General features: G+C 32.7%; 1 protein-coding gene across 1 annotated transcript in view; it reads left to right on the forward strand.

The window, feature by feature from the left end:
• The window catches only part of LOC112703052 (vicianin hydrolase), a 40,114-nt gene extending 16,050 nt beyond the window's left edge, over nt 1–24,064 (forward strand). The window contains exons 8-13 of the mRNA XM_025754359.3: nt 14,435–14,550; nt 15,012–15,229; nt 16,642–16,673; nt 22,452–22,554; nt 23,334–23,442; nt 23,765–24,064. Of these exons, the coding sequence (XP_025610144.1) occupies nt 14,435–14,550; nt 15,012–15,229; nt 16,642–16,673; nt 22,452–22,554; nt 23,334–23,442; nt 23,765–23,933 (747 nt within the window). The 3' untranslated portion in view covers nt 23,934–24,064. The remainder of the gene's footprint in view (nt 1–14,434; nt 14,551–15,011; nt 15,230–16,641; nt 16,674–22,451; nt 22,555–23,333; nt 23,443–23,764) is intronic.
• The last annotated feature ends 1,076 nt before the right edge of the window (nt 24,065–25,140 follow it).

Consider the following 25,140-nt stretch of genomic DNA (forward strand, 5'->3'; position numbering starts at 1 on the left):
TAAGTGGGCGACATGGTGGTCGCTGGTGATTTGTAATTTGAAGGGTCATACTGGGTTCTAGGTGTCGAAGTAAACTTATCTTCATATAAGCGATCCAAGGTTAGAGCCCTCATTAGGGATGGGGGCACTGAGCTTTAACCTTCCTCCCGTCCTGTCTCAAGCTACTAATGAAACAATCTCACAAGGCATCAGGGAGATCAATGCTAGTACGATTAGTTAATGCAACAAATTCAGCATAATAGTCACTAACTGAGGTAGTTTGTTGCAGCTTGAATAATAGCTCTCGTGGAGATTCAAATAAGGATGGTTCGAATTCCAATTTAATAACTCGCTTCAATTGCGTCCAAGAGCAAAATTGGGATGTATGGTGTGACATCTAGAACTAGGGAATGGCGGTATCCGACAAGTGAATAGTGGCGATTGCGATTCTTTCCTCCTCTGTCACTTTGAAAAAATCAAAGTACTGATCCAATGAGAAAATCTATCCTAACACGTTCATGCCATCAAATTTCAGTAAGTCAAAATTCTCCCTCTGATATTGTGGGAGACGAGACGATGGGTTATGTCCTGAGCTCAAAACATGGGTTTGCTCCTGTGATGGAGATCTGTTCCGAGATCGATCCTGAATCAGTTGGTTTAGAGAGGATTGGATTGCATCAAATTTTAGATTAGTCACCCTATTAGCTTTGGCACGCTCAGTGAGATTTTCATCGGTTACTTCTTTCAATCATCTTGAACCAGCATTTAATGTTTGCCTCCAAACTCCTCATGTATGTGTTATCAACAACAACCATGATAAAATGAAAGCACCAAATGTGAGGGTGAAAAGATGAATTTTATATATTTGATGTGTATAATAAGAAGTGGTGCAATATTAGAGGGAATTAACCCAATGTAACAGTAGTATAGCAGCAGAAATAGTAAAAATTAACAAAAAATAAGGAAAGAGTATAGTAGAAGGAATTGACAAGAAAAATCAAGCATCAGTCATTTGGTTTTGTTAGTGTTTGAAGGACCTGATCAGAAAGAAGAAAGAAAGTAAAGAATGAGAAAGAAGATTAGTAGCTGGAATTGAGGGAAAGGAAACAAAATTTGTTAGAGAGGAATGGTACCACTATGCGCTATCAATCATAGCCTCCTAACTTCTTATTAATAGCTCTCATTCTTACGCTCTTTCTTGGTCTCTAATCAATCAGATCCACTGCCATGTGTTCATCATTTGTAATTAACTTCTCTAAAGGAATTGATGCTGACACATCCTCACTTGGACTTGGTTCTGCATGGCCCAATTTGAGAATCATCGCCTTATTCATGATCAGAATAGCAAATTAAATGATATTTATAAAGGTTAACTACTAATTTAGTACCCAAAAGATTTATCTGCTGACAAAAAAGTTTTTAAAAGACGTTATCGACAAAAAAACCTTTGAATGATTTGAAAATACAACAAAAATAACTAATAATTATTATAATTTTTGTAAGTGACAAAATTTTTTGTATTCAGCAAACGGTTTATCTATTTGATTTAAATTTTTGTGCCAACATTTGAATAAATATTTAGAAGGTGCACAAAAAAATTCAAAACAAAATTTGATCTCTAGATTTTTCTTTTTATTTTTCAAAAAAATATGGTAATTCACAATGAAAAACTTTTAAAAATAATTCAATTGACATATGATGGTTTCAGTACCTAAGAGAAGGGGGGGTTGAATCTTAGACCCCTTTTTGCTTGATTACGCTTTCTGGTCTTTGAGGAGACTTTTCTATTTTTGTCTCGTCCCTAGCCACGAGAATTTTTATTTTTGTCTCGTCACTTGGCACAAGATATTTTTGGTTTTAGCTCCTGTGCAGTAGAAACAGAAATGGAGTAGTAGAGAAAGAAGATTACACCCAGATATATCCTGGTTCAGCTGCTAAGTGCAATGCAGCCTACATCCAGTCTCCATCACAACTATGATGGAATTTTACTATAATCATCCTGATTACAAACTGTAAAGTGCTAACCCAACTTATAAGGGAATTTCCACAGAATCATGAAACACAACATAGACGTACAAAAGAACTCTAAGACATCTATGGCTTTTTCTTTTAATTTTGCACTCTCTGCCTTTTTCTGCACCATGGCTTTTTCATACAAACCTTACTGTTTGCTTTTTTCCATGAGACTCAAGACATGACAAAATTAAATAGAAAAATACAAAATAGAATACATTGAAGGAGAAGAAAATCTATAAGCTCAGGTAGCTATGAGAATCCTGTGCCTTGCTCTCCATCCTTGGCTTGCTCTCCAAGATGGATTTCTGGCCCTTGATGCTTCATGATGATGATGACTTCATCTGCTCCAATCTCTGCCTCTTCCATCACTTCGCCACTCTAGCTACTTCCTGTGGTGGTTGAGCAGAATCAGAGACAAGCCATGCCTCCAAGGATTTCCTTCTTGCTAGCCGAATCTCCTTCTTTTTTTTGTGTATGAAGAGCTCGAGATTACCTCACCAAATCTTACCATTTTTGGTGACAATCTCAGCCACAGCATACTTTTATTTTATTATGTTTTCTTGCCATCATCATGATGGTCTTGAGACGTGCTTTTCTTTCCTTTTGGTAGCTTAAAGTAGCTTTCATGGCTTCCTAGATATTGACCGAAGGAAAGAAAGAAATGAGAGAGAAGATGGAGTTTGAAAGGAAAGCAATTAAATGAAATAGAATAAATTAAATGTGATGAGTTGTTTTTCCTCTATACTGAGTAGCGTGCATCTTCAATGCAATCAATCATGTCATTCACACTTTCTCTCTCATAGTTCCCATGCATGTATTCAATTTACTTTAGTGAAAATTTGAATTCCACTAAAAGTGGATTCTGTTGGAAGCTTGTAACATGTTTAAAGGAATGGGTTTTAGTTAAAGAAGTGCATTGTGCTCATTTCCTTTTGATTTCGGACCAAGCAAGTTTTGGTCTTGTATCAAGACTTTTAATTTGGGCTTGTATCACAATTGCTGGCCCAATTAACAACACATTGTTGCAGCCACTATGATCATTTTAACATCAAGGCTGAAAGTTTATAAGCATATTGGGCTTGCACCAGAATTTCATTTTCGGCCCAATATTAAACACCTGCATAGCAAAATTATTAATCAACACATATTATATGAAAATCATAATTAATAATTTTGCAATCAATCATTTCAATAATGTTTGTTCATCATCAAAATAAATCTGAGTTTTCCAAACTCATCAATCTCCCCCTTGATGACAAACATTATTAAAATTAAAATGGAAAGAAATTTAAGATTGAGTAAAGAATACTCCCTTTGAATTTTTTGAATTTCTCCCCCTTTCTAATTGTCACATGGCTCCCCCTTAATATGTGCTATTTTTACCAAGGGAAGCACTAACCTATAACATTTTAATCAAGCTTCAAGTAACAATATTATTTAGCATATTCATTACATGATGTTAAATGCTTGATTTATGAGCAGAGTTGAATTGATAATCAAAACTCATTTGATATCATAAATTGATTTTCTGCTCAAACACAACATAATCAAACAAAATTTGTTTTTGAAGAAAGACTTGCTGTTCAAATTGGTTAAAAAATATTTTCCAATAAATCAGAGCAATCTTGGTAAGAAAAATATTTTTCAATCATGATATAGTCTTTCCAAACACATCAATTTTCATCATTAAGACCTAAAGGAACTGCCAAAAATAAATCCAACATAGATCATTTTATCAAGGTAAGTCAAATGTATTATAAACACAGTAAACACACATTTTACCAAGGTAAACACACATCAAATAATGGCAACAATCAGGATAAACCAAATATACTATCAAACATCATGAGCCAAATGCATTATAAGCATGCATTATCAATCATCAACAGAGGTGATCATGAACTCTCAAAAAGAGTTTCATCCCCTGTTTTTCAGTTTCAATTTTGGAGTCATTTTCCTCCCCCTTTTGTCATCAAGGGACACCTGCAAAGAAAAGTATTGGCAGCACAACAAAATATCCATAATAAAATGCGAAATGTGTGTCAAAGTGTCATAGAGCAGTGAGTATCAAGTCATGTCTCTACAAAATAAGATTGAGCCTAAAGATGCCAATATCAAATGAAAGCAAAGAAACAGTCATCAATCGTCTGAAAGACTGAACTCTGAGTCAGAATCTTCTTCTTTATCCTATGTCCCCATCTCATCCTCAAAGCTTTGAACCATGAAGCCCACCCTTTCGTGACATTTCCTCCAGGCCTTTTCATTTTCATATGCTAACTTCTGGGCAGCCTTGTGGGATTGAACCATTAACTTTGACATGTTGAGGAATTCATTAATAACTTCCCTGATGGATGCAGTCACTTTGGATGGTTCAGGGGGACGACTTTCAAGATCGTTGAGTGACGGCTCGGAGGGCATGGAGCGCTTACTTTTCTTACCCGAAACTCCTCCTCCTTTAATCATTGAATCATTGTTCTCAATAGCTTCATTAGATAAATCAACCTTAAAATACTCAAAGATACATGTGAGGAACATTCCATAAGGAAGATTAGCCTTTTTAGTACTTTTAACTGCTTCCCACATATGACGTATCATAATATAAGCAAATGAAATTGGAGAAGAAGTAACAAGGGCAAAGAGAATAATGGAGTCAGAAACTATTACCCTATGGTGAGAACCACTTTGTGGAGTGAGGATATGAGTGATGATCTGGTGCAATAGTGAGTTCTCAGGACCGAGTGCTCGATGGGTTGGGATTAATCCATCTAATCCAGAAAGATTTGCACATATGTGTTGCAAGGCAGTTTGCTGTGCGACTCCAACCTGATCATCCCATTTATCAATCATGTAAACTTTTGGTCCTTCATCCTCGTACCCAAGAGCAGCGCTTATGGTTTGAGGATTGAGAGTCATGTAAACACGCTTGACGTAAGAATGAATTGAGCCATCTATCAAATGCATGTTCGCATAGAATTCCCGGACCAGCCCCGGGTAAACAAGTTTCTGGATGTGAACCAATGGGGTCCACTTCAGGGCATCGAACAGAGAAGAAAAGTTAATTCCTTTGGTGGCCAGATTTTCAAGATTCACCAGGTATGATGGGCAGAGATGACGTTTCAGCAAAACCTCTTTGTGAAATTCGTAGAAGGCACAAGAGTAGAACCGAGAGGGATCAAAATGTGAGTGGGTTTTGTGAAATTTGTTCTTGAATTCTAGTGATTCCAAATTTGCAGGTTCTCTAGTATCATGTAACACAAAATTTATCGTCTTCTGAGAGCTTTTTCTGGATGCATGTGGAGTGGAGTTTTTGTATGGTGATGGAGAGGGTGAGGTGTGTGATTCCTCTTCATCTTCTTCAACACTCGGTTGCTTGTCCTTTCCTGTCTTTCCTCTCCTTGAAGTTTTCCGAGCAATGACTTTCCGGCGCATAGTTTCGGTCTTTTTCGAAGGGTGTATGAGTAGAAGAGGATGTGGAATGAAGGTGGATATGGGTGTGAGTTTGAGGTGATAAAAAAGGTAGACTTTTTGGAATGGGGGTTCGGCCACTTCTTCTAAGTGCAGTTTTCTTTTTCATGGTGAAGGGAAAGAATGGGAATGGAAGATGAAGTGATAGCCGAAGGTGAGGTGAGTGGAGGAGTTAGAGGGCATTAAATGTTGATTGGAAAGAGATAGTGGAGGAAGTTAATGATCATTATGGCGCGGTTATTAACCAAGAGGTTTCTCTTTTATTTGAAATAAATTGAAAGGTGGTTTCCTAGAATCAAGGGATTAGGTGAAGAGAAAGATTTGATTTGACAATAACCACTTCCAATAAGATTTGATAAGACAACAAAGAGAGATTTTGATCTTCATAGAGGAAAACTAACAAAACGGTCAGAGTGGGGTCAAGGAGATTTTGTGTGGCCCACTAGAATTAAAATCTACGCAGCTTCTTCCTTGATCACATCCCTTCCATCATTCTTGTTTTTATCTCGTCCATTCCTATGAGACAAAACTGGGTAGAATCAGAATTTCACAAATTATCAATAGAAACAAGTTCAATCATTCCCAAACGTTTTCTTGATGAGCAGAATCTATCTTCACAGAGGAGTTTTGTAAAAATGTCAGCAAGTTGATCTTCAGATTTTACAAATTGAATATCAATAGTACCCTTTTGCACATGTTCTCTAATAAAATGATATTTGATCTCAATGTGCTTTGTTCTTGAGTGCAAAACAGGATTTTTTAAAATATTTATAGCACTCATGTTATCACAAAATAATGGTATACTATTGATCTTTAATTTGTAATCTTCCAACTGTGTTTTTAACCAAATTAATTGTGAGCAACATGTAGATGCGGATATATATTCAGCTTCAGCTGTGGATAGAGCTACTGTGGCTTGTTTTTTGCTTGACCACATGTTGAGTGAGCTTCCAAGGAAGCAACACATGCCGGAGGTGCTCCTTCTATCCACTCTATCTCCCGCATAATTTGCATCACAAAACCCTACTGCACAAAAGTCATCAGATTTTGGATACCACAAGCCATAATCACTTGTTCCCTTAATGTATCTAATGATGCACTTAACAGCCGAAAGATAGGATTCTTTTGGGTGAGATTGAAATCTTGAACATACACTCACACTTTGAACAATATCCGGTCTAGAGGATGTAAGATACATTAGTGAACCAATCATTCCTCTATACTGTGTTTTATCCACATCTTTCCCATCATCATCTTTTTCAAGTTTAGTGTTTGGATGCATTGGTGTTTCCATTGGTTTAGAATTTTCTAGGCCAAACTTTTTGATAAGCTCTTTTGCATACGTTCCTTGGTGAATAAAAGTACCACTAGGAGTTTGTTTAATTTGGAGGCCAAGAAAGAAAGTTAGCTCTCCTATTAAACTCATCTCAAACTCACTAGTCATGAGTTTTCCAAACTCTTCACACAAGGACTCATTGGTCGATCCAAACACAATATCATCCACATAAACTTGAACTAGAAGAATATAATCATTAGATGCTTTAATGAATAAAGTTGTGTCCGTGGTACCCCTTTGAAATTGATTTTCAATAAGAAGGCACTAATCCTTTCATACCAAGCTCTTGGAGCTTGTCTAAGACCATAAAGAGCCTTAGTTCGTTTGAAAACATGATTTGGAAAATCTTTATGTTCAAAACCGGGGGGTTGTGCCACATACACTTCTCTATCAATAAAGCCATTAAGAAAAGCACATTTAACATCTATTTGAAACATTTTGAAACCCTTATGGGCAGCATAGGCAAGAAGCAATCTAATTTCTTCCATTCTAGCTACCCGAGCAAAAGACTCATTAAAATCTATACCCTCTTCTTGATCGTAACCTTGGGCCACTAATCTAGCCTTGTTATGAACAACTTGTCCATCCTCACCATGTTTATTTTTAAATACCCACTTAGTACCCGTAACTTTCTTACCATTCGAATGAGGTACAAGTGTCCAAACCTCATTCTTGTCGAATTGAGCAAGCTCCTTTTGCATGGCTTTGACCCATGATGGATCTTCAAGAGCTTCTTTGACATTGTTGGGCTCCATTTGTGACAAGAGTGCAAAGTTGCTTGGTTCGGATTGTCTTTTGGTTGAGGATCTTGTTGTCACTCCTTGGGAGGGATCACCAATGATGAAGTCATGAGGATAACCCCTCATAGACTTCCATTCTCTAGGCTTCCTTTGTGGTGTTGAGCTTTGATGAGTTTCTGTTGGTTTCACTGTTTCAGTTTCTCGTGCTGGCTTAGGAGACAAAATGGAAATGTCTCCTTCAATCTGATGAGACAAATCTGGACTGGCAGATTCTTCAATTTGGGCAGACTTGGGATTTTCTTTACTTGTTCTAGTTTTTTCACAATCTGAATCATTATCTATCACGGTACTGGGAATTAAGTTAGAATCACAAAAAGTGACATGTATGGATTCCTCTATAGTTCTATGTTCTTTGAGATAAATCCTATAGGCCTTGCTAGTGGTAGAGTATCCAACAAATATTCCTTCATAAGATTTTGGATCAAACTTACCAAGATTTTCTTTGTTGTTAAGCACAAAACATTTGCATCCAAAAACATGAAAGTACTTAAGATTTAGAAGGGTTCCTTTCCATAGCTCATAAGGAGTTCTTTTCAACCATTTTCTAATTATTGTCCTATTCAAAATATAGCATGTTGTATTTACAACTTCAGCCCATAGAAATTTAGGAACCTCATTCTCACATAACATAGCCCTAGTCATTTCTTGAAGGCTTCTATTCCTTCTTTCAACAACCCCATTTTGTTGGGGTGTTCTAGGGCATGAAAAATTATGAGTAATTCCAAAGTCATCACAGAATTTTTCAAAAGTCTTGGTTTTCAAATTCTTTTCCATGATCACTTCTTAGGTGGGCCACTTTTAAATCTTTTTCATTTTGAATTTTCTTGCAAAGGGTTGAGAAAGCATGAAAAGCATCATTTTTGTGAGCAAGAAAAAGTACCCAACCAAATCTAGAGTAATCATCTACCACCACTAAACCATAGTGTTTACCTCCTAAACTTTGAGTTCTTGTTGGACCAACAAGATCAATGTGTAACATTTCCAATGGCCTTTTGATTGAAATTCCATCTTTTGGTTTAAAAGAGGATTTAACTTGTTTGCCTAATTGACAAGCATCACAAGTAAGATCCTTATCAAATTTGATTTTAGGAATTCTTCTAACCAGATTTTTCTTTACTAGCTTAGAAATTTGGTACATGCTAGCATGACCCAACTTTCTATGCTATAGCCATTTTTCAGATTCAAAAGATGTAAAACATGTTACATTTTGTTCTTTCAAGTCCTCAGGAGTTAATCCATACACATTGTTGCATCTTTTAGCATCAAAAAGAATATCCCCAGTTTTTTCACAAACAACTAAACACACAAACTTTCTAAAAATAACTTCAAATCCTAAATCACACAATTGACTTACACTAAGTAAATTATGTTTCAAACCATTTACAAGAAGAACATCATTTGGGAAGCTTTTACCAACTTTTCCAACGGCCACTATCTTTCCTTTACCATCATCACCGAAAGTAACAAGTCATCCATCATATTCATCAAGCTTTATGAAGAAAGTTGTCTTTTCGGTCATATGCCTAGAGCATCCGCTGTCCATGTACCACATATTTTTCTTCCTCTTGGATGCTAGACATACCTACAAAATAAGCTCAAGTGACCTTAGGTATCCAAATTTTCTTGGATCCTTTCACGTTAAACCATCTCCTATGTCCCAAATCATTGTAATAAAAAATAACTTTGTAAACTTTATCACCAATCATTCTTTCACCAAAGAAACACTGAACGGAAAAATGACCGCTTCGGTTACATAACCTACAAAACCTTGGAGTTGCTGTTTTGTTAAAGTAAGTGGGATCTTGAAACATTGTGTCATTAGATGAAGAAGATCTATCTTTAAAGGAAGGTTTCTTATCAGATTTATAAAACCCCAAACCAGCTTTATCAAAGAGTGGTTTTTGACTAGCCAATATTTGATTTAAATTTTCAGAACTTTGAGTAAATTTGGTTAAGTCATTTTCAAGACTTTTAACCTTTTTCAGCAACTCTTCATTTTCCTTAAAACAGTTTACATATGCAACTATCGAATGATCACTTTCACAACTTCTAAGTTGAGCTTTCAACTGCTTATTTTCTTCCACAATATCACAAGCAGTTTTGGCCTCCCTTAGCTTTTCTTTGAGAAAATCATTTTCCGTTTTAAGGATGGTAATTTGTTGTTCAAGATCTTGATTATCAAGAAGAAAGCATCTTATTTTTTTAGAGAGGTGATCTATCATAAGATGAAGGTCTTTAGTATCAGGGTTTTGAAAGAATACCTGATCTATATGATTTGCCATGAGACAAGGCTGTGACTTGGTCTCAGATTCTTCATCACTGTCTGAGTCATTTTCCAAGTCTCTCTATGATGCCATCAGACCCTTCTTCTTCCCCCTTTTTTGCTTCTCTTCCTTCTTTAACTTAGGACAGTCAGATTTGAAGTGTCCCATTTCCTTGCAGTTGTAACAAGTTACTTTGCTAAGGTCTTTCTTCATTTTTCTTGAGCTGCTGCCTTTGCCTTTGAACTTCACCATTTTCCTGAATTTTTTGGCAAATAACACAAATTCATTTTTAGAGGAGTTATCACTGGATTCATCATCCAGGGGGTTAGTTACAGAAGAAAAAGCAATTCCTTTCTTTTTTGACTCCTTTTCTAAATAAGTGTTTTCAAAAGCAAGAAGGTTTCCTCTCAAATCATCAAATGTTATGGAATCAAGGCTGCTGCTCTCACAGATAATTAAAGCTTTTGTTTCCCACTCTTTAGTGAGACATCTCAGCACTCTTCTCACAAGCACAGATCGGAATGTGTTATTCCCATAGCATCCAAGCCAACAATGATGGTGTTGAACCGTTCGAACAGTTCATCAATAGATTCTCCTTCCTTCATTGCAAACATTTCATACTCCCTGTTTAACATGTCTATCCGAGTCTTCTTTACAATGGTGGTTCCTTCATGAGTGATTTGCAACTTGTCCCAGATTTTCTTTTCCGTTGTGCATCGTGATACCCGTTGGTACTCCTCAAAGCTGATAGCACAGTTGAGTAAATTTACAGCCTTGGCATTTAGCTCTACTTTCTTTCTATCTTCTTCGGTCCAGCTTACTTCCGGTTTAAGAGTGACTACTCCTTCCGCACTTGTGTTGATTGGAAATTGAGGACTCTCTAGGATAATTTTCCATAGTCTGTTGTCTACTACTTGCACAAAAATCTTCATTCTCTCCTTCCAATAGGTATAGTTTTTCCCATTGAAAAGAGGCGGTCTGTTGCTTGACTGTCCTTCTGTAAGGTTGTAAGACACCAGATTTGAGCCACTGCTTTCTGCCATGAGGATCTTTTCTCCAAGCTACAAAGCTTGATCTCTTTGAGACCAAGCTCTGATACCAATTGATGGTTTCAGTAGCTAAGAGAAGGAGGAGTTGAATCTTAGCCCCATTTTTGCTTGATTACGCTTTCTAGTCTTTGAGGAGACTTTTCTGTTTTTGTTTCGTCCCTAGCCACGAGACTTTTTATTTTTTGTCTCGTCACTTGGCATGAGATATTTTTGGTTTTAGCTCCTGTGCAGTAGAAACAGAAATGGAGTAGTAGAGAAAGAAGATTACACCCAGATATATCCTAGCTCAGCTGCTAAGTGCAATGCAACCTACATCCAGTCTTCATCACAACTATGATGGAATTTTACTATAATCATCCTGATTACAAACTGTAAAGTGCTAACCCAACTTACAAGGGAATTCCCACAGAATCATGAAACACAACATAGACGTACAAAGGAACTCTAAGACATCTATGGCTTTTTCTTTTAATTTTGCACTCTCTGCCTTTTTCTGCTCTATGGCTTTTTCATACAAACCTCACTGTTTGCCTTTTTCCATGAGACTCAAGACATGATAAAATTAAACAGAAAAATACAAAACAGAATACATTGAAGGAGAAGAAAATCTGTAAGTTCAGGTAGCTATGAGAATCCTGTGCCTTGCACTCTCACTGCTTACTTCTAACTCCTTGAATCAAACCGTGACTATTCACCCCTTTTATAGAGAGGAGAAGCCTTCACAATTGAAACCAAAACCAAGCTTAACTTCTTTTCCTTCAAAACAGAACCGGTTCGGCCACAGAGAGAGAAGAGATAACTCATGCAAAACCCAACATGCAAATACCTCTAGTTCTTCCTTGGTCATCACTCTTCATCAATTCGAGCTCTCCATCCTTGGCTTGCTCTCCAAGATAAATTTCTGGCCCTTGATGCTTCATGATGATGATGACTTCATCTGCTCCAATCTCTGCCTCTTCCATCATTTCGCCACTCTAGCTACTTCCTGTGGTGGTTGAGCAGAATCAGAGACAAGCCATACCTCCAAGGATTTACTTCTTGCTGGCCGAATCTTCTTCTTTCTTTTTGGCTATGAAGAGCTCGAGATTACCTCACCAAATCTTACCATTTTTGGTGACAATCTCAGCTACAACATACTTTTATTTTGTTATATTTTCTTGCCATCATCATGATGGTCTTGAGACGTGCTTTTCTTTACTTTTGGTAGCTTAAAGTAGCTTCCACGGCTTACTGGATATTGACCGAAAGAAAGAAAGAAATGAGAGAGAAGATGGAGTTTGAAAGGAAAGCAATTAAATGAAATAGAATAAATTAAAGAAGTTTTGAAATAGAATAAATTAAATGAAATGGAGTTTTTCCTCTATACTGAGTAGCGTGCATCTTCAATACAATCAATCATGTCATTCACACTTTCTCTCTCATAGTTCCCATGCATGTATTCAATTTACTTTAGTGAAATTTTGAATTCCACTAAAAGTGAATTCCGTTGGAAGCTTGTAACATGTTTAAAGAAATGGGTTTTAGTTAAAGAAGTGCATTGTACCCATTTCCTTTTGATTTCGGACCAAGCAAGTTTTGGTCCTGTATCAAGACATTTAATTTGGGCTTGTATCATAATTGCTGGCCCAATTAACAACACATTATTTCAGCCACTATGATCATTTTAACATCAGGGCTGAAAGTTTATAAGTATATTGGGCTTGCACCAGAATTTCTTTTTCGGCCCAATATTAAACACTTGCATAGCAAAATTATTAATCAACACATGTTATATGAAAATCATAATTAATAATTTTGCAATCAATCATTTCAATAATGTTTGTTCATCATCAAAATAAATCTGAGTTTTCCAAACTCATCAACATAAAATTAACAAATTTTAAGAATGAAAAGATCTTATTTTTCTAATAATAATTACAAAAATTTATATCAAAATATGATCTCTAAAATCCTTTTTTTAATATATATTTAATATATAGTTCCTTTTGTTGTGTTTTTAAATCTTTCGTAACCTTATTTATCGTTAGCATTTTTCGGAGTTTTTTTGTTAGTGATATAAATTATTAGGTATCATTTTGGAAGTTTATTCTATTTAGAGTAATTACCCAAATCAGTCCCTAAGGATTTTAAAGATGGACATTTTAGTCCCAACAAAATTTAATACACAGATCAATCCCCAAGATTTTACTCCAGCAGACAAATCAGTCCCTAATTCATTTTCCGACAGAGTAATTACCCAAATCAGTCCCCAAGAATTTTAAAAGCAGACATTTTAGTCCCCAAAAAAATTAAGATACAGATCAATCTCCAATATTTTTTTTCGTCAGGCATAACAATCCTCTATCTCAAAAAAAATAAAATTATTATTTTTATTATTAATTACAGAATAATGCTGTACCATAATTTTTTATAATTTTAGACAACAATAATAATAAATTTATTCATTAAATTAGATTCTTTTATATATATATATATATATATATATATATATATATATATATATATTGTATGTTTGTATATATGTATATATATTCATTCAATAATAATAATAATATTTAATAAAATTATTAGAGATTATTCTATAAAAAATTTAAGGTTGAAATTATTTGATATTTTTGTATTTAATATAATAAAAAATATTCTATTTTAAAAACATGTTTGTATTAAAAGAAAATATTTTAATTTAAATTTTAAAGTATCATTATTCACTTTACTTGTTTCGAACGAAAAGAGTGTATTAATATGCTAGTGTCATCATCTACATGTACAAAACTAAGTTAATAATAATAAAGGTCGACAGATAGTAAAAATAAAATGAACGAGAAGCTGTTATGTCTGACAAAAAAAATATTGAAGATTGATCTGTGTATTAATTTTTTTTAGAGACTAAAATATCTGCTTTTAAAATTTTTAGAGACTGATCTAGATAATTATTCTATCAAAAAATGAATTGAGAACTAATTTATCTATTGAAATAAAATCTTAAAAATTATAATTTATGTATTAATTTTTTTAGAAACTAAAATATCTGTTTTTAAAATTTTTGGAGATCTAATTACTCTTCCATTTGTAATGATACACCTAATTGTGACAAAGGGTAGTGTTAAATAAGAAATCAAGAATCAAGAAGTGACCGTTATAGCAGGAGTTAGATAGTTTTTCCTTTCATAGTTAGTTAGAACCAAAAGAAACGGTAAAATTAATAAAGAAAAATATTTAGATAAAAATTTAAACAAACTGAATTTTTTTTAAAGTGACATATTAAAAATATAATTATATATATATTTTTTGTATAAATATAAATTTTTAAAAGAAGTAATTTTATGACAATATTAAAACAGATAAACTGAATTATGACTTTTATCCTATATCAGATTGAGTTATATAAATTTAAAAAATCTTTTAATTAAAGCATTTTTTAATTAAACGAAAAGCCATGTTCTATATATTTACTTGTTTGTTATTAATTGTTGTATACTTTAAGAAATTTAATTGATGAATGGTTATATATACTTATATAAACAGGCTTATCAAGAAGGACAAATTGGAATCACCTTAGTGACTCATTGGATGGAACCAAAATCAAATAGTGCTGCTGATCGCAAAGCTGCTAAACGGGCTCTGGACTTTTGGTTTGGATGGTATTAATTATATTACTTATATTAAAATAAAAGAATAAATTATTATTTTTATTCATAAAAATTTAGAATATTAACAAATTGATTCATGAATAACAAACATTAATTTTCTATCTATGGAAGATGAAAAATTATCAGTTTTTCTCATAAAAATTTAGAATATTAATAAATTTGTCTATAAACAAAATTAATATTTGAATATTTTTATCACATATAAATCATATTTTATAAATATAAAATTAGTTTAGTTTATTCATAGTTAAATTTATCAGCATTCGTTATTTTAAAATTTACTCAAAATAAAATAAAAAAGATAGAGAAAATCTCAACAAGTAAATAATTAATTCCCTTGATATATTACTTTGGAAGCCTATGTAGTTTACTTAACTTTTAACCTTGTTTTTATAACTCAAAACAATTGTAATTGAACATTATTTGAAAAGTATTAATTAAAAAAAATTCAGGTTTGCTCATCCAATTACATATGGTGACTATCCAGAGAGTATGAGATCTTTAGTGGGCAGCAGACTCCCCAAGTTCAAGAAACATGAATCAGAATATGTAAAGGGCTCATTTGATTTTCTTGGTGTTAATTATTACACCACCAATTTTGCAGAAAATGCATTGTCGACAAACACTGTCAACCAGAGTTTCTTAACCGATATGCATACTGTTCTCTCTAGTAAGTAAATGTGGCAAAACACTACCATATGTTTCTTTTTACTTTTTTATTTTCAAAGTGTCTTTTACTTATTTAAAACAAAAAAAAAAATCTAATTATCACAGGTAGAAGAGAATCTTAGTATTGACAATGGAAACTTATAGCCCCAAAATATTTACAAACTAGGAATTATACATATGATAATATAAAACCTTTTATGGTTGATTTGGCTATCTTAATAAAATTATTTTTTTATGGGATTGTGGGTTCAAATTTTATTTCTAACAATGCTCAAATAGTAGAGTTTTATATTCTCCTCTTCTTTTCTTACTTTTTTCACAATTTTTTCAAAGAAAGTAAAAAATCATTCTTTTCTTTTTTTTAGAATATTTGTTGTGCAATTTAGTAATGTAAATTATTTAAAAAAAACATGAAATAATATTGAGATATTTTATATATTGCCTTTTTCATATTTAAATTAAATAAATTTAATATTTATCGAAATGTGAAATTTAATATTTATCGAAATGTATAATCTGTAGGGTATTTACTAATTTAAATAGGATTATATATCTCGAGTACAGAAACACAAAGATCATAAAAAACACAATCTAGTGACTCAGTATCCAGGATAAGTAACAGTATTTAAAAACAAATAAATCAGTTGCACCTGAAATACATATAAACTGCACATTTGTCATATATCGAGTACTTAGTACCCTAGATACGTTACTAAGTAATCATACAAGTACAATAATACAAATACTATAATACGAATCTATGATACTGCGTATCCGATTTATGAACAAATGTGCAATTTGTATACATTTCGGATGCAATCGATTTATTTATTTTTAAACACGGTTACTTATTCTAGATAGTGAGTTCAGGTTGTGTTTTTTATAATCATTTTATCTCACTACCTAAGATATGTAACTGTTTTTAAATTAGTAAATATTTTATGAATTACATATTTTGATAAATATTAAATTTATTTAATTTAAATATAAAAAAACCTCTATATATTTCATATCTTTAAAATTAATTTTTTACATTAATATTGTCTTTTAAAATTTATCTTAGCTTGTAATATGTTAATAATATGATGAATTTGATTCATAAATATGTTCATGCTTATAAATTTTCTAAGAAAGAAAAGTTTTTTGTTAAAGAATTAAAAAGAAATTAATATATTTATTGGATAAAAAAGGTCACTAAATATTTTTAACCAAATTTTAGTTTAATTTTACTATTATTATACATTTTGTGTTAAAAAACCTGTTTGATCTCCCAAAAAATTTTCTGAAGCTCCGCCACTAATTACAAGACCTCCTTTGGCCTATTTCAAACAACATAAATTGCATTAATTACTTTATTGGATTGCATTTTGAGATGTGAACTATCAACTAAAGCAGATTTTTTTCCCCTTACAGCGGTGAGGCGTGGCGTAGCTGTTGGAACTCCAGTATGATAATTTTTTCTTCATATTTTATTATGCGCTATTATTTATTTATTTATAATCTTTTTGAAAAAGAAAAGCTACTATCAAATTTGATTATATTAGCTTTTTCTAATAACTACAAAATAATTCATAATTAAAAAATTTTATTGTTGAACAATATTTGAAAATTAATTAAGGGATGAAATAGAATAACTCTCATCAACTTTGTAAAGTGAGTTCAAATATGAAGAGAAGAGAAAAAAAGGATGAAGCAAGAGAAAAATAAAGAATAAGAAAAAGGATCAACTATGAAAGAAAAAAAAGGAAAAAAAAATCTTTAACTAAACTTTATAATTGACTTGTTGCACCGGTTACCAGTTGCATAGCATACTAATAACCAAATTAACTTTAGTTTATTAACTAATCTTTTTTATCTGATATAACTGTCGCACTATGAAATCTTTATCATGTAACACTCCTTCTCAAACTTGAATTGGATACCTCGATTAATCCAAGTTTGGCGTGACAAGCTCAAACGGATTGGGGTCAAGGACTTTTGTCAAGATATCAGCTGTTTGTTCAGTAATGGAAATTGGGAGCAATTTCGTCACTCCCTTTTTCCATTTATCCTACACATCATGGTAATTAATCTTAATGTGCTTTGTCCATTCATAGAAGATGGGATTAGCGGCTATGTGCAGAGCTGACTGACTATTTCCATAGATTGTTATCAGTCTCCTCTGATCTACCTTCAACTCTTCTAGTATGAAACTTAGCCACTGTGCCTCCTTGGTTGTTGCTACAAGGACCCTATATTCTACTTCACACGATGATGTAGCAATTGTATCATGTTTCTTGCTTTTTCAGGAAATGATTGAATAACTAGATAAAAATAATACCCTATAATCGATCTTCGTGAATTAGAACATGTCCTCCAATCACTGTTAGAGAATCCTGATGGGAGTAAATCTGTTAGTTGAGAAGAATAAACCCATGGCTAGTGCACTCCTGAGATACTTGAGGATCCCAAAAGCTGCCTCAAAGTGTTTGTTTGTCGCACAATCAAGAAACTAACTGAGTTTTGCCACTGCATAGCAAAGCTCTGGTCAAGTGTTGGTAAGGTAGAGCAGTTGCCCTATAAGTCTTTGATACTCTGAAGTTGATTCAAGGGCAGTGTTTGAGCTCTTCGATAAATGTGTGGTGTAGTCCATAGGCGTCGACTCTGATTTGGCATCCAGCATGCCATAATCCATAAAAAGATCAATGCATTATTTTTGTTGGCAAATGGCAATTCCCCTTTGGCCTCTGGAAATCTCTATGCTAAGAAAATAGGTGAGTTCACCAAGATCTTTGATCTTGAAGAGGCTATGGAGGTACTGTTTGATATGGTTGATTTTCTTAAGATCATCACCTGCTAGCACAAGGTCATCAATATACACCAAAATTACAGTAATATGTTTTGAATTAATCTTGGTAAACATGCTGTAATCATGTTTGGATTGTACATAGCCCAGACTGGTGAGGGATGTTGCAAGCTTAGTGTTCTACTGTCTACTCACTTGATTCAATCCATAGAGAGAGTGGTCCAATCTGCAAATCAAGCCTAGTTCTGAAAGTTGTAATCCTGGTATAGGATTCATGAAGACTATTTCATTTAAATCATCATGAAGGAATGCTATGTTCACATTCAATTGGTGTAAATGCCACTGCTTTACAGCCGAAATAGCCATCACAAGTCTAAATGTATTCATTTTTATCACTGGACTGAAGTGTCCTTATAGTCCACTCCACGAGTTTGAGAGAAACCCTGGGCCACAAGCCGCCCCTTGTACCTTCCTATGGAGCCATTCGGGTTAAGTTTGAGTTTAAAGACCAATTTACAATCCACTGCTTTTTTACTATCAGAGAGTTTAGTCAAAGTCCAGGTCTTATTATTCTTTAGTCAAGAAATTCATTATCAATGGTTGACTTCCAATTAGCATCTGTAATAGCATCATCATAATTCTTAGGTTCTCCATGCATGGGTTTAGCTAATGGGTCTGTCTTTAGTGAGATAATTACTTGTGAAGCAGGATACTATAAAAAAGAATTGGGAGTAGCTGAATTTGTTGTAAAAGACATCAAACAATGAAAATCCTTCAGGTATGTTGGAGGCCTTCTTGTCCTATTTGATCTTCTAAGACTAGTGTGATCTTGATGAATTACTCCTGAGGCTTCAAATTATGAGCCTCTGAGAAATACATCTAAGAGAGCATGATCATGAGTAATAATTAGAGCTAATTGCTCTAGAAACTCACTTAAATCAGAAGCAATGTAATCAGGATGGGATGCATGATTATGCAATATGGTATCTAGAACATTTGTTTGTGATGCAGGTGAACATGTGACAGTGTTATGCAATGGATTCTTTAAAGATGTATTGTAAGTGATGTCAAATGGATCTGTGAATATAGTAGGCATATTAGTTGGTGTGTGCTTTTGTGCTTGACCAGGATCAGAGAATGCATCTAATGAAAAAGGCATAACATTTTCATAGAAAACAACATTTTTAGAGAGAAAAATATCCCTAGTTGATAGATCAAATAGAAAATAGCCCTTTGTCCCTGGTTTATGTCCAAGATATACACATTTTCGGCCCTTTATCAAAGTTTCTTTCCATGAGCAGTCAAGGCTGCAGCATATGCCAAGCAACCAAACACCCTGATATAGTCAATCTCATGTAATTTTCCTTTTAAAATTTCATATGGAGAAACATTTTGTAATAGAATTCTAGGTGTGTGATTAAAAATATGAATAGCTTGTGCTGGTGCATATGTCCAGAAACCCTTTGGCATGTTTACTTAAAACATTAATGTTCTAGTTATTTCTAAAATGTGTTGATGCTTCCTTTCTACAATTTCATTTGATTGAAGAGTCTCAATACAGGTTGTTTGATGCACTATGCCTTTGGAATTATAGAAAGAGTTTAACTTGAATTCAATGTCATTATTAGTTCTGATCTTTTTCATAGAAACATTGAATTGTGTTTAAGCAAGATTTATAAAATTTTACACAAGAGCAGCTATCTCAGCCTTTGATTTTATGAAAAAAAATCCAAGTATCTTAACTTTTGTTATCAATTATACAGTCAAGAAATATTTGTGTTCTCTAATAGAAAATGTTCCAATGTATCCCCATATATCCATGTGTACTAACTCAAACAAATTCACAGACTTAAACATGCTAGAAGAAAAAGAAAGTCATTTCTGTTTAGCATATTGACATGAGTCATAGGGTCCAATGTAACCTTTATTTTTCAAAAAACTATATGATTTCTGCATCACATGTATTCTCTAAGATGGTATGTGGCCTAGTCTAATATACCAAATTGCTTCTGAAACATCTTTACCAGAATTGTGAGATAAGACCATATATGACAATGCTGATGTGACATTTATTGTTGTGACTGGTCTTAAATTCTCAAATGCATATAATCCCCTTCTTTGTTCAACTACTCTAATTCTCATTTTGGAAATTGGATTCTGTATCTTACAATTGGAATCATAAAAAAATGAACTTGTATTTCATATCGTTAGTCAACTTCGATATTGATATCAAATTGAACATAAATTTTGGGACAAACAATGCATGTACTAATTGAAGTTGGGCAGTAAAATGTATGGATCAGCTATATCTGTGACAATTTGTGTTCCATTAGGTAGGTTTATATGCACAAGTTTAATGTGGTACAAGCTTTTAAATGCACTAATTGAATATGAGACATGGTCAATGGCTCCTGAGTTAATGACCCAAGAGCAATGACTAAAAGTAACTAATGACATGATGAATGCAATACATTGGCTAAATGGTACTGTAGTGATTTGATTATGACCTTGTTGTTGTGGTTTTTGCTTCTCTAGAAGTGTCAATAATGCCAACTTTTAATCTACAAAAAATGAGATCTTGGAGTCATGTTGAACTTCCTGAGGTGCATTGCTGACGTTTTCATCATGCTCATCAGCAATTATGTTGTTGATTATGCTTCCTCCATTTCCAGCTCTCAAATAGGGTGGAAAACCTTGTTTTCTATAAAATGTGTCCTCAATGTGGCCACTCTTTCCACAGAAAATGCACTACTTGTAACTTTGAGATCGGCCGCCTCTTCCATAAGTAGTTCTACTGCCTCTACCTCTGAAGCCTCTTCCCCCTCTCATGTTTGAGCTTGCTTGGTGGTTCATTGAAAAATTCGACTTTGTATCTGAGTTGGCCATCAAGGTTCTACATTCAAGTGATTCCACATTTTGTCGTTCTTGCTGCAAAAGTAACGAAAACACAACATCAACGTGGGGAAGTGGCTTTACGAGCATTACCTGTGATCTCACAACAACATATTAATTATTGAGGCCTCTTAGCCCCCTAACCACACACATGTCTTCTTTGTGTTTTTTTACACTATCAAGACCACAGTCACACTCTCCAACACAAGACTTACGAGCTGGTACAAGAGAAAAATTATTTAATTCCTCCCAAAGCCCCTTTAATTTGTTGAAATATGGAGTGATACTCAAATCACCATGTTTGGTTGCAAACAACTCTTCTTGAAATTTCGCAATTTGAAACAAGTCACCTGATAATATCTGTGTTTCAGTGCATTTCAATTGTTAGCGGCATTGTTCATCCAGATGACACTTTACGCTATCTCTGGACTCAAAAAAAGGTTCAACCAAGACACAATATAGGTGTTGAACCTATCCCATCCCTCAAATAAAAAGTCTTTTTGTGTTGGCTTAGTAATGAAACCATCAACAAACTTTAATTTGTTCTTTGACTTTAACGCTCTCCACATAGCTCTCTCTCATGCATGATAATTGTTCGCACCAAAAATTATTGAAACTAAAGGCATTCCTGGACTTTCTCCAAGATGCAGAAAATAAGGACTCACTGGATCCATGATTGGATTCACGTTCACTCGGCTTGTAGCTGATTGTAGTTGATTAACCTGATCCAATAGGTTTGCAAGAACTTGAATGTCAATGCTCTGCGGCACTTATTCTGCCATTTCTGGTGAATGTCAAACAAAAGGAAAAACTTCAATTTTTTAATTTCTCAAAAAAAAAACTTCAATTTCTGAGAATTGTCAAATTCTACCGTCAGATCCCGAGCTTCCTTACTCAAGATCCTTCTATAGTTATACGATTCTTTATATCAGGACTTTCCACACTTTATCTCGTGATCGAAGTCTCTACTTCAGTCCATGCTCACTGCACCATGTTAAAATTGCCATGGATGAAACAGAACAACTCTCGTCAACTCTATGAAGTGAGTTCAAATGTGAAGAGAAGAGAAAAAAAGATAACGAAACAAGAGAAAATTAAGGAACAAGAAGAAGGATTAACTATCAAAGAGAAAAGAAAGGGAGAGAAGAAAGAATCTAATTTCATTTCATATAAAATTAATCTAAAGAAAACTAACCCTCAACTAGCTATATCACTAGATTTATATACAATTTTTAACTAATCTTTATAGTTGATTTGCTGCATCGATTACTAGTTGTATAACACACTAACAACCTAACTAACTTCAGTTTTACTAGCTAATCCTTTTTATCTGATATCACTGCTGCACTATGGAGCCTTTATCATGTAACAATTCTTTTGCTCACACTTTCTTTCATTTTTTATGTTTCTTTTTACTATTATTTTCAAAATGATTATCAAGAGTTAGAAAAAAAAGTTGTTACCAAAGAAAACAAAACCAGAAAAAGTTAGTTGTTACTGGACAAAGTTTCTAAATAACATTACCAAAATTTTCATGATTGTGCAGACCGCTTTGAACTGGCTATTCATTTATCCAAAGGGACTTCACCATCTTTTGTTATACATAAAGGACAACTATAAGAATCCAACGATTTACATTACTGAAAATGGTACATTTTTATTATTCAGTTTTAAATTTGTCTTGGCAATTAATTATAATTTATCTAGAATTCTATTATAGACAACTTAGACCTCCATAACTACATATTTAATATCATGATAAAACTTAATTTTCACAATTCTCAATGCTTCTTTCCATTCATGAAATAAGTTTAGTTTGTTGTGTATAATTTGTATCATTAAGGGCAGTCAAAGGATTGATATGTTAAAATTTATATAAACATTAAACAATTCTTCACTGTAGACAAATATTGTGTTTTAAATTAAAATACCTATATGAATTTAGTCCTTCATTGCAGGTTAAGGATGCTCATTCCTAACTTCATTTTTAGTTTTTTTTTTTCAATACATTTCTTGCTAGGTGGTTGCTAGAGAATATTTTAAGGTGAATGTTATGATACTTTTGAGATTGTGTCTAACTTACCAAAAAAAGCAAATAGATAATATTTAATAAATTTTAAATATTTTATTTTTTGTTTTAAATATTTTATTTTTTATTTTTAAAAGCAAGTTAGACAATTTAAACACCATAAAAAAAGATACCATAGAACTCACCATATTTTAACGAGGCTATGCATGCACTATTTTTGGAATAGTCTTTTTATCTGTCCATGTTTTTGTGTTTAGAAAAAATAAATAAATAAACAACTACAAACGAAGCTAACTCACTTGTTCCCGAACTTAGGTTCAAGCCATTCAATTCTTATTTTCCAAAAATTATAATTATTAGCAATATTAATATTATTTTGGTATCAAAATTATTTTACAGGTGTAGCAGAAGCAAATAATGCTTCAAAGCCAATCAAAGAGGCCTTGAAAGATAGTATCAGGATTAGATACCATGATGGTCATCTCAAATCTCTTCTTCAGGCAATAAAGTGAGAATCAAAATAAAGTGGATTTTAATTTGTTTTAAATTAAATGAAAATGAAAATGTATATTTTATATTAAAAAGATAAAAAGTTGATAATGTTTTCTTTCCATTGTATTTATTAAAATACTTCAAAAAAATTTTATTATTAATATTGTTACTTTGTTCAATATATATATATATATATATATATATATATATATATATATATATATATATATATATATATATATATATATATATATATATATATATATATATATATATATATAGTTTAACCATTGAAGATTTTTGCATTAACTATTTTTTTCACTCTAATTTGTACGCAGAGATGGGGTTAACGTGAAAGGCTATTATGCATGGTCATTTCTTGACGATTTTGAATGGGATGCTGGGTACACTTTTCGATTTGGCCTCATTTATGTGGATTTCAGGAACAATTTGCGAAGATATCTCAAATATTCTGCTTATTGGCTGAAGATGTTCTTGGTCAAGTGATGACCTAATTTCCTTTCTTAAATCATTTGGATTCCCAAGTTCTAATAATTAACTTTTTGTTGTACTTGTATATTACTTGCTTTATATAGGTTTGTATGGGTAAATTTTTAATAAAATATTTTTTTGAGTTATTTTATAAAAAAATTTATAAAAAAATAAAAATAATTTTATATTTAGATATTTCATACAAAAATATCCTTTTATTTATCAATTATATTTTTAAGTATAATAATATAAAAATATTTTTTTGTTTATTTATTATGTAAAAATTATATTTTAAAAAAACTCTTTTAAAAAAATATAAGTCATAATTTTTTAAAAATATTTTTTATTTTTTTAATACTTTAATTTTATTACTATAAATTTATCAAATATGTAAAAAAAATATTTTTCATTAAAAAACTTTTTTTTATTAATTTAATGACATCCAAACAATCCCATCATAAAATAGAAAGATATATATAATTTGCTTATTTCAAAAAAATAAAGACTTAGCTTAGGGTTATACATAATGGAGTTCCTGAGGAGATGAGAAATAATTTTGGATTGCAAGAAACTGTGTTGTTGAGAAAGAGAAACATAAAAGCAAAGAATAGTGTATTGATTCTTGTGAACTAATCTACTATACACGTACACTTGTATATCATCAGCCACTACTTAAGTCTTAATATCCATAACTTTCTAAATCAGACTATAACTATCTATAGATATCAGAATGCTAAGTTACAACTTGTTGTAACAAATTCTCACTATACTTTCTGCAAGACCTCGGAAATAAACACACAATCTAGACACAAATTAAACCATGCTCCTTAGTTCTCTTTAAATATTGAAGAATACATTTTATAGTTTTCCAGTGCATAAACAGCCACACTTTGCTAATTATAAAGGATAAATTAGACTTTGTTATCATCAAATACTGCAGTGTGCCAACAACACATACAATGATACAACTTTAAATCTTCAAATTTTTAAAGAAGAAATCATAGGACTGAAGATTGGATTTGATTTGAATTGGATGGATCACTGAATGATGATGATGTCGTCTACATAAGATAAGATGAAAATAATAGAGTTCAGAGATGAAGTCATATCGTGTGAGTTTTTGTTATTGAAGACAGGCTCAAAGATGAGTTTTATTTTTTAGATATTGTTAGGAAAAGTTAGGATTTCAAGAGATTAAAGATCACGATGGTAAAGGTAATTT

The sequence above is a fragment of the Arachis hypogaea genome, chromosome 7, assembly GCF_003086295.3.
Source record: "Arachis hypogaea cultivar Tifrunner chromosome 7, arahy.Tifrunner.gnm2.J5K5, whole genome shotgun sequence".
In the NCBI taxonomy this organism is placed as follows: Eukaryota; Viridiplantae; Streptophyta; class Magnoliopsida; order Fabales; family Fabaceae; genus Arachis; species Arachis hypogaea.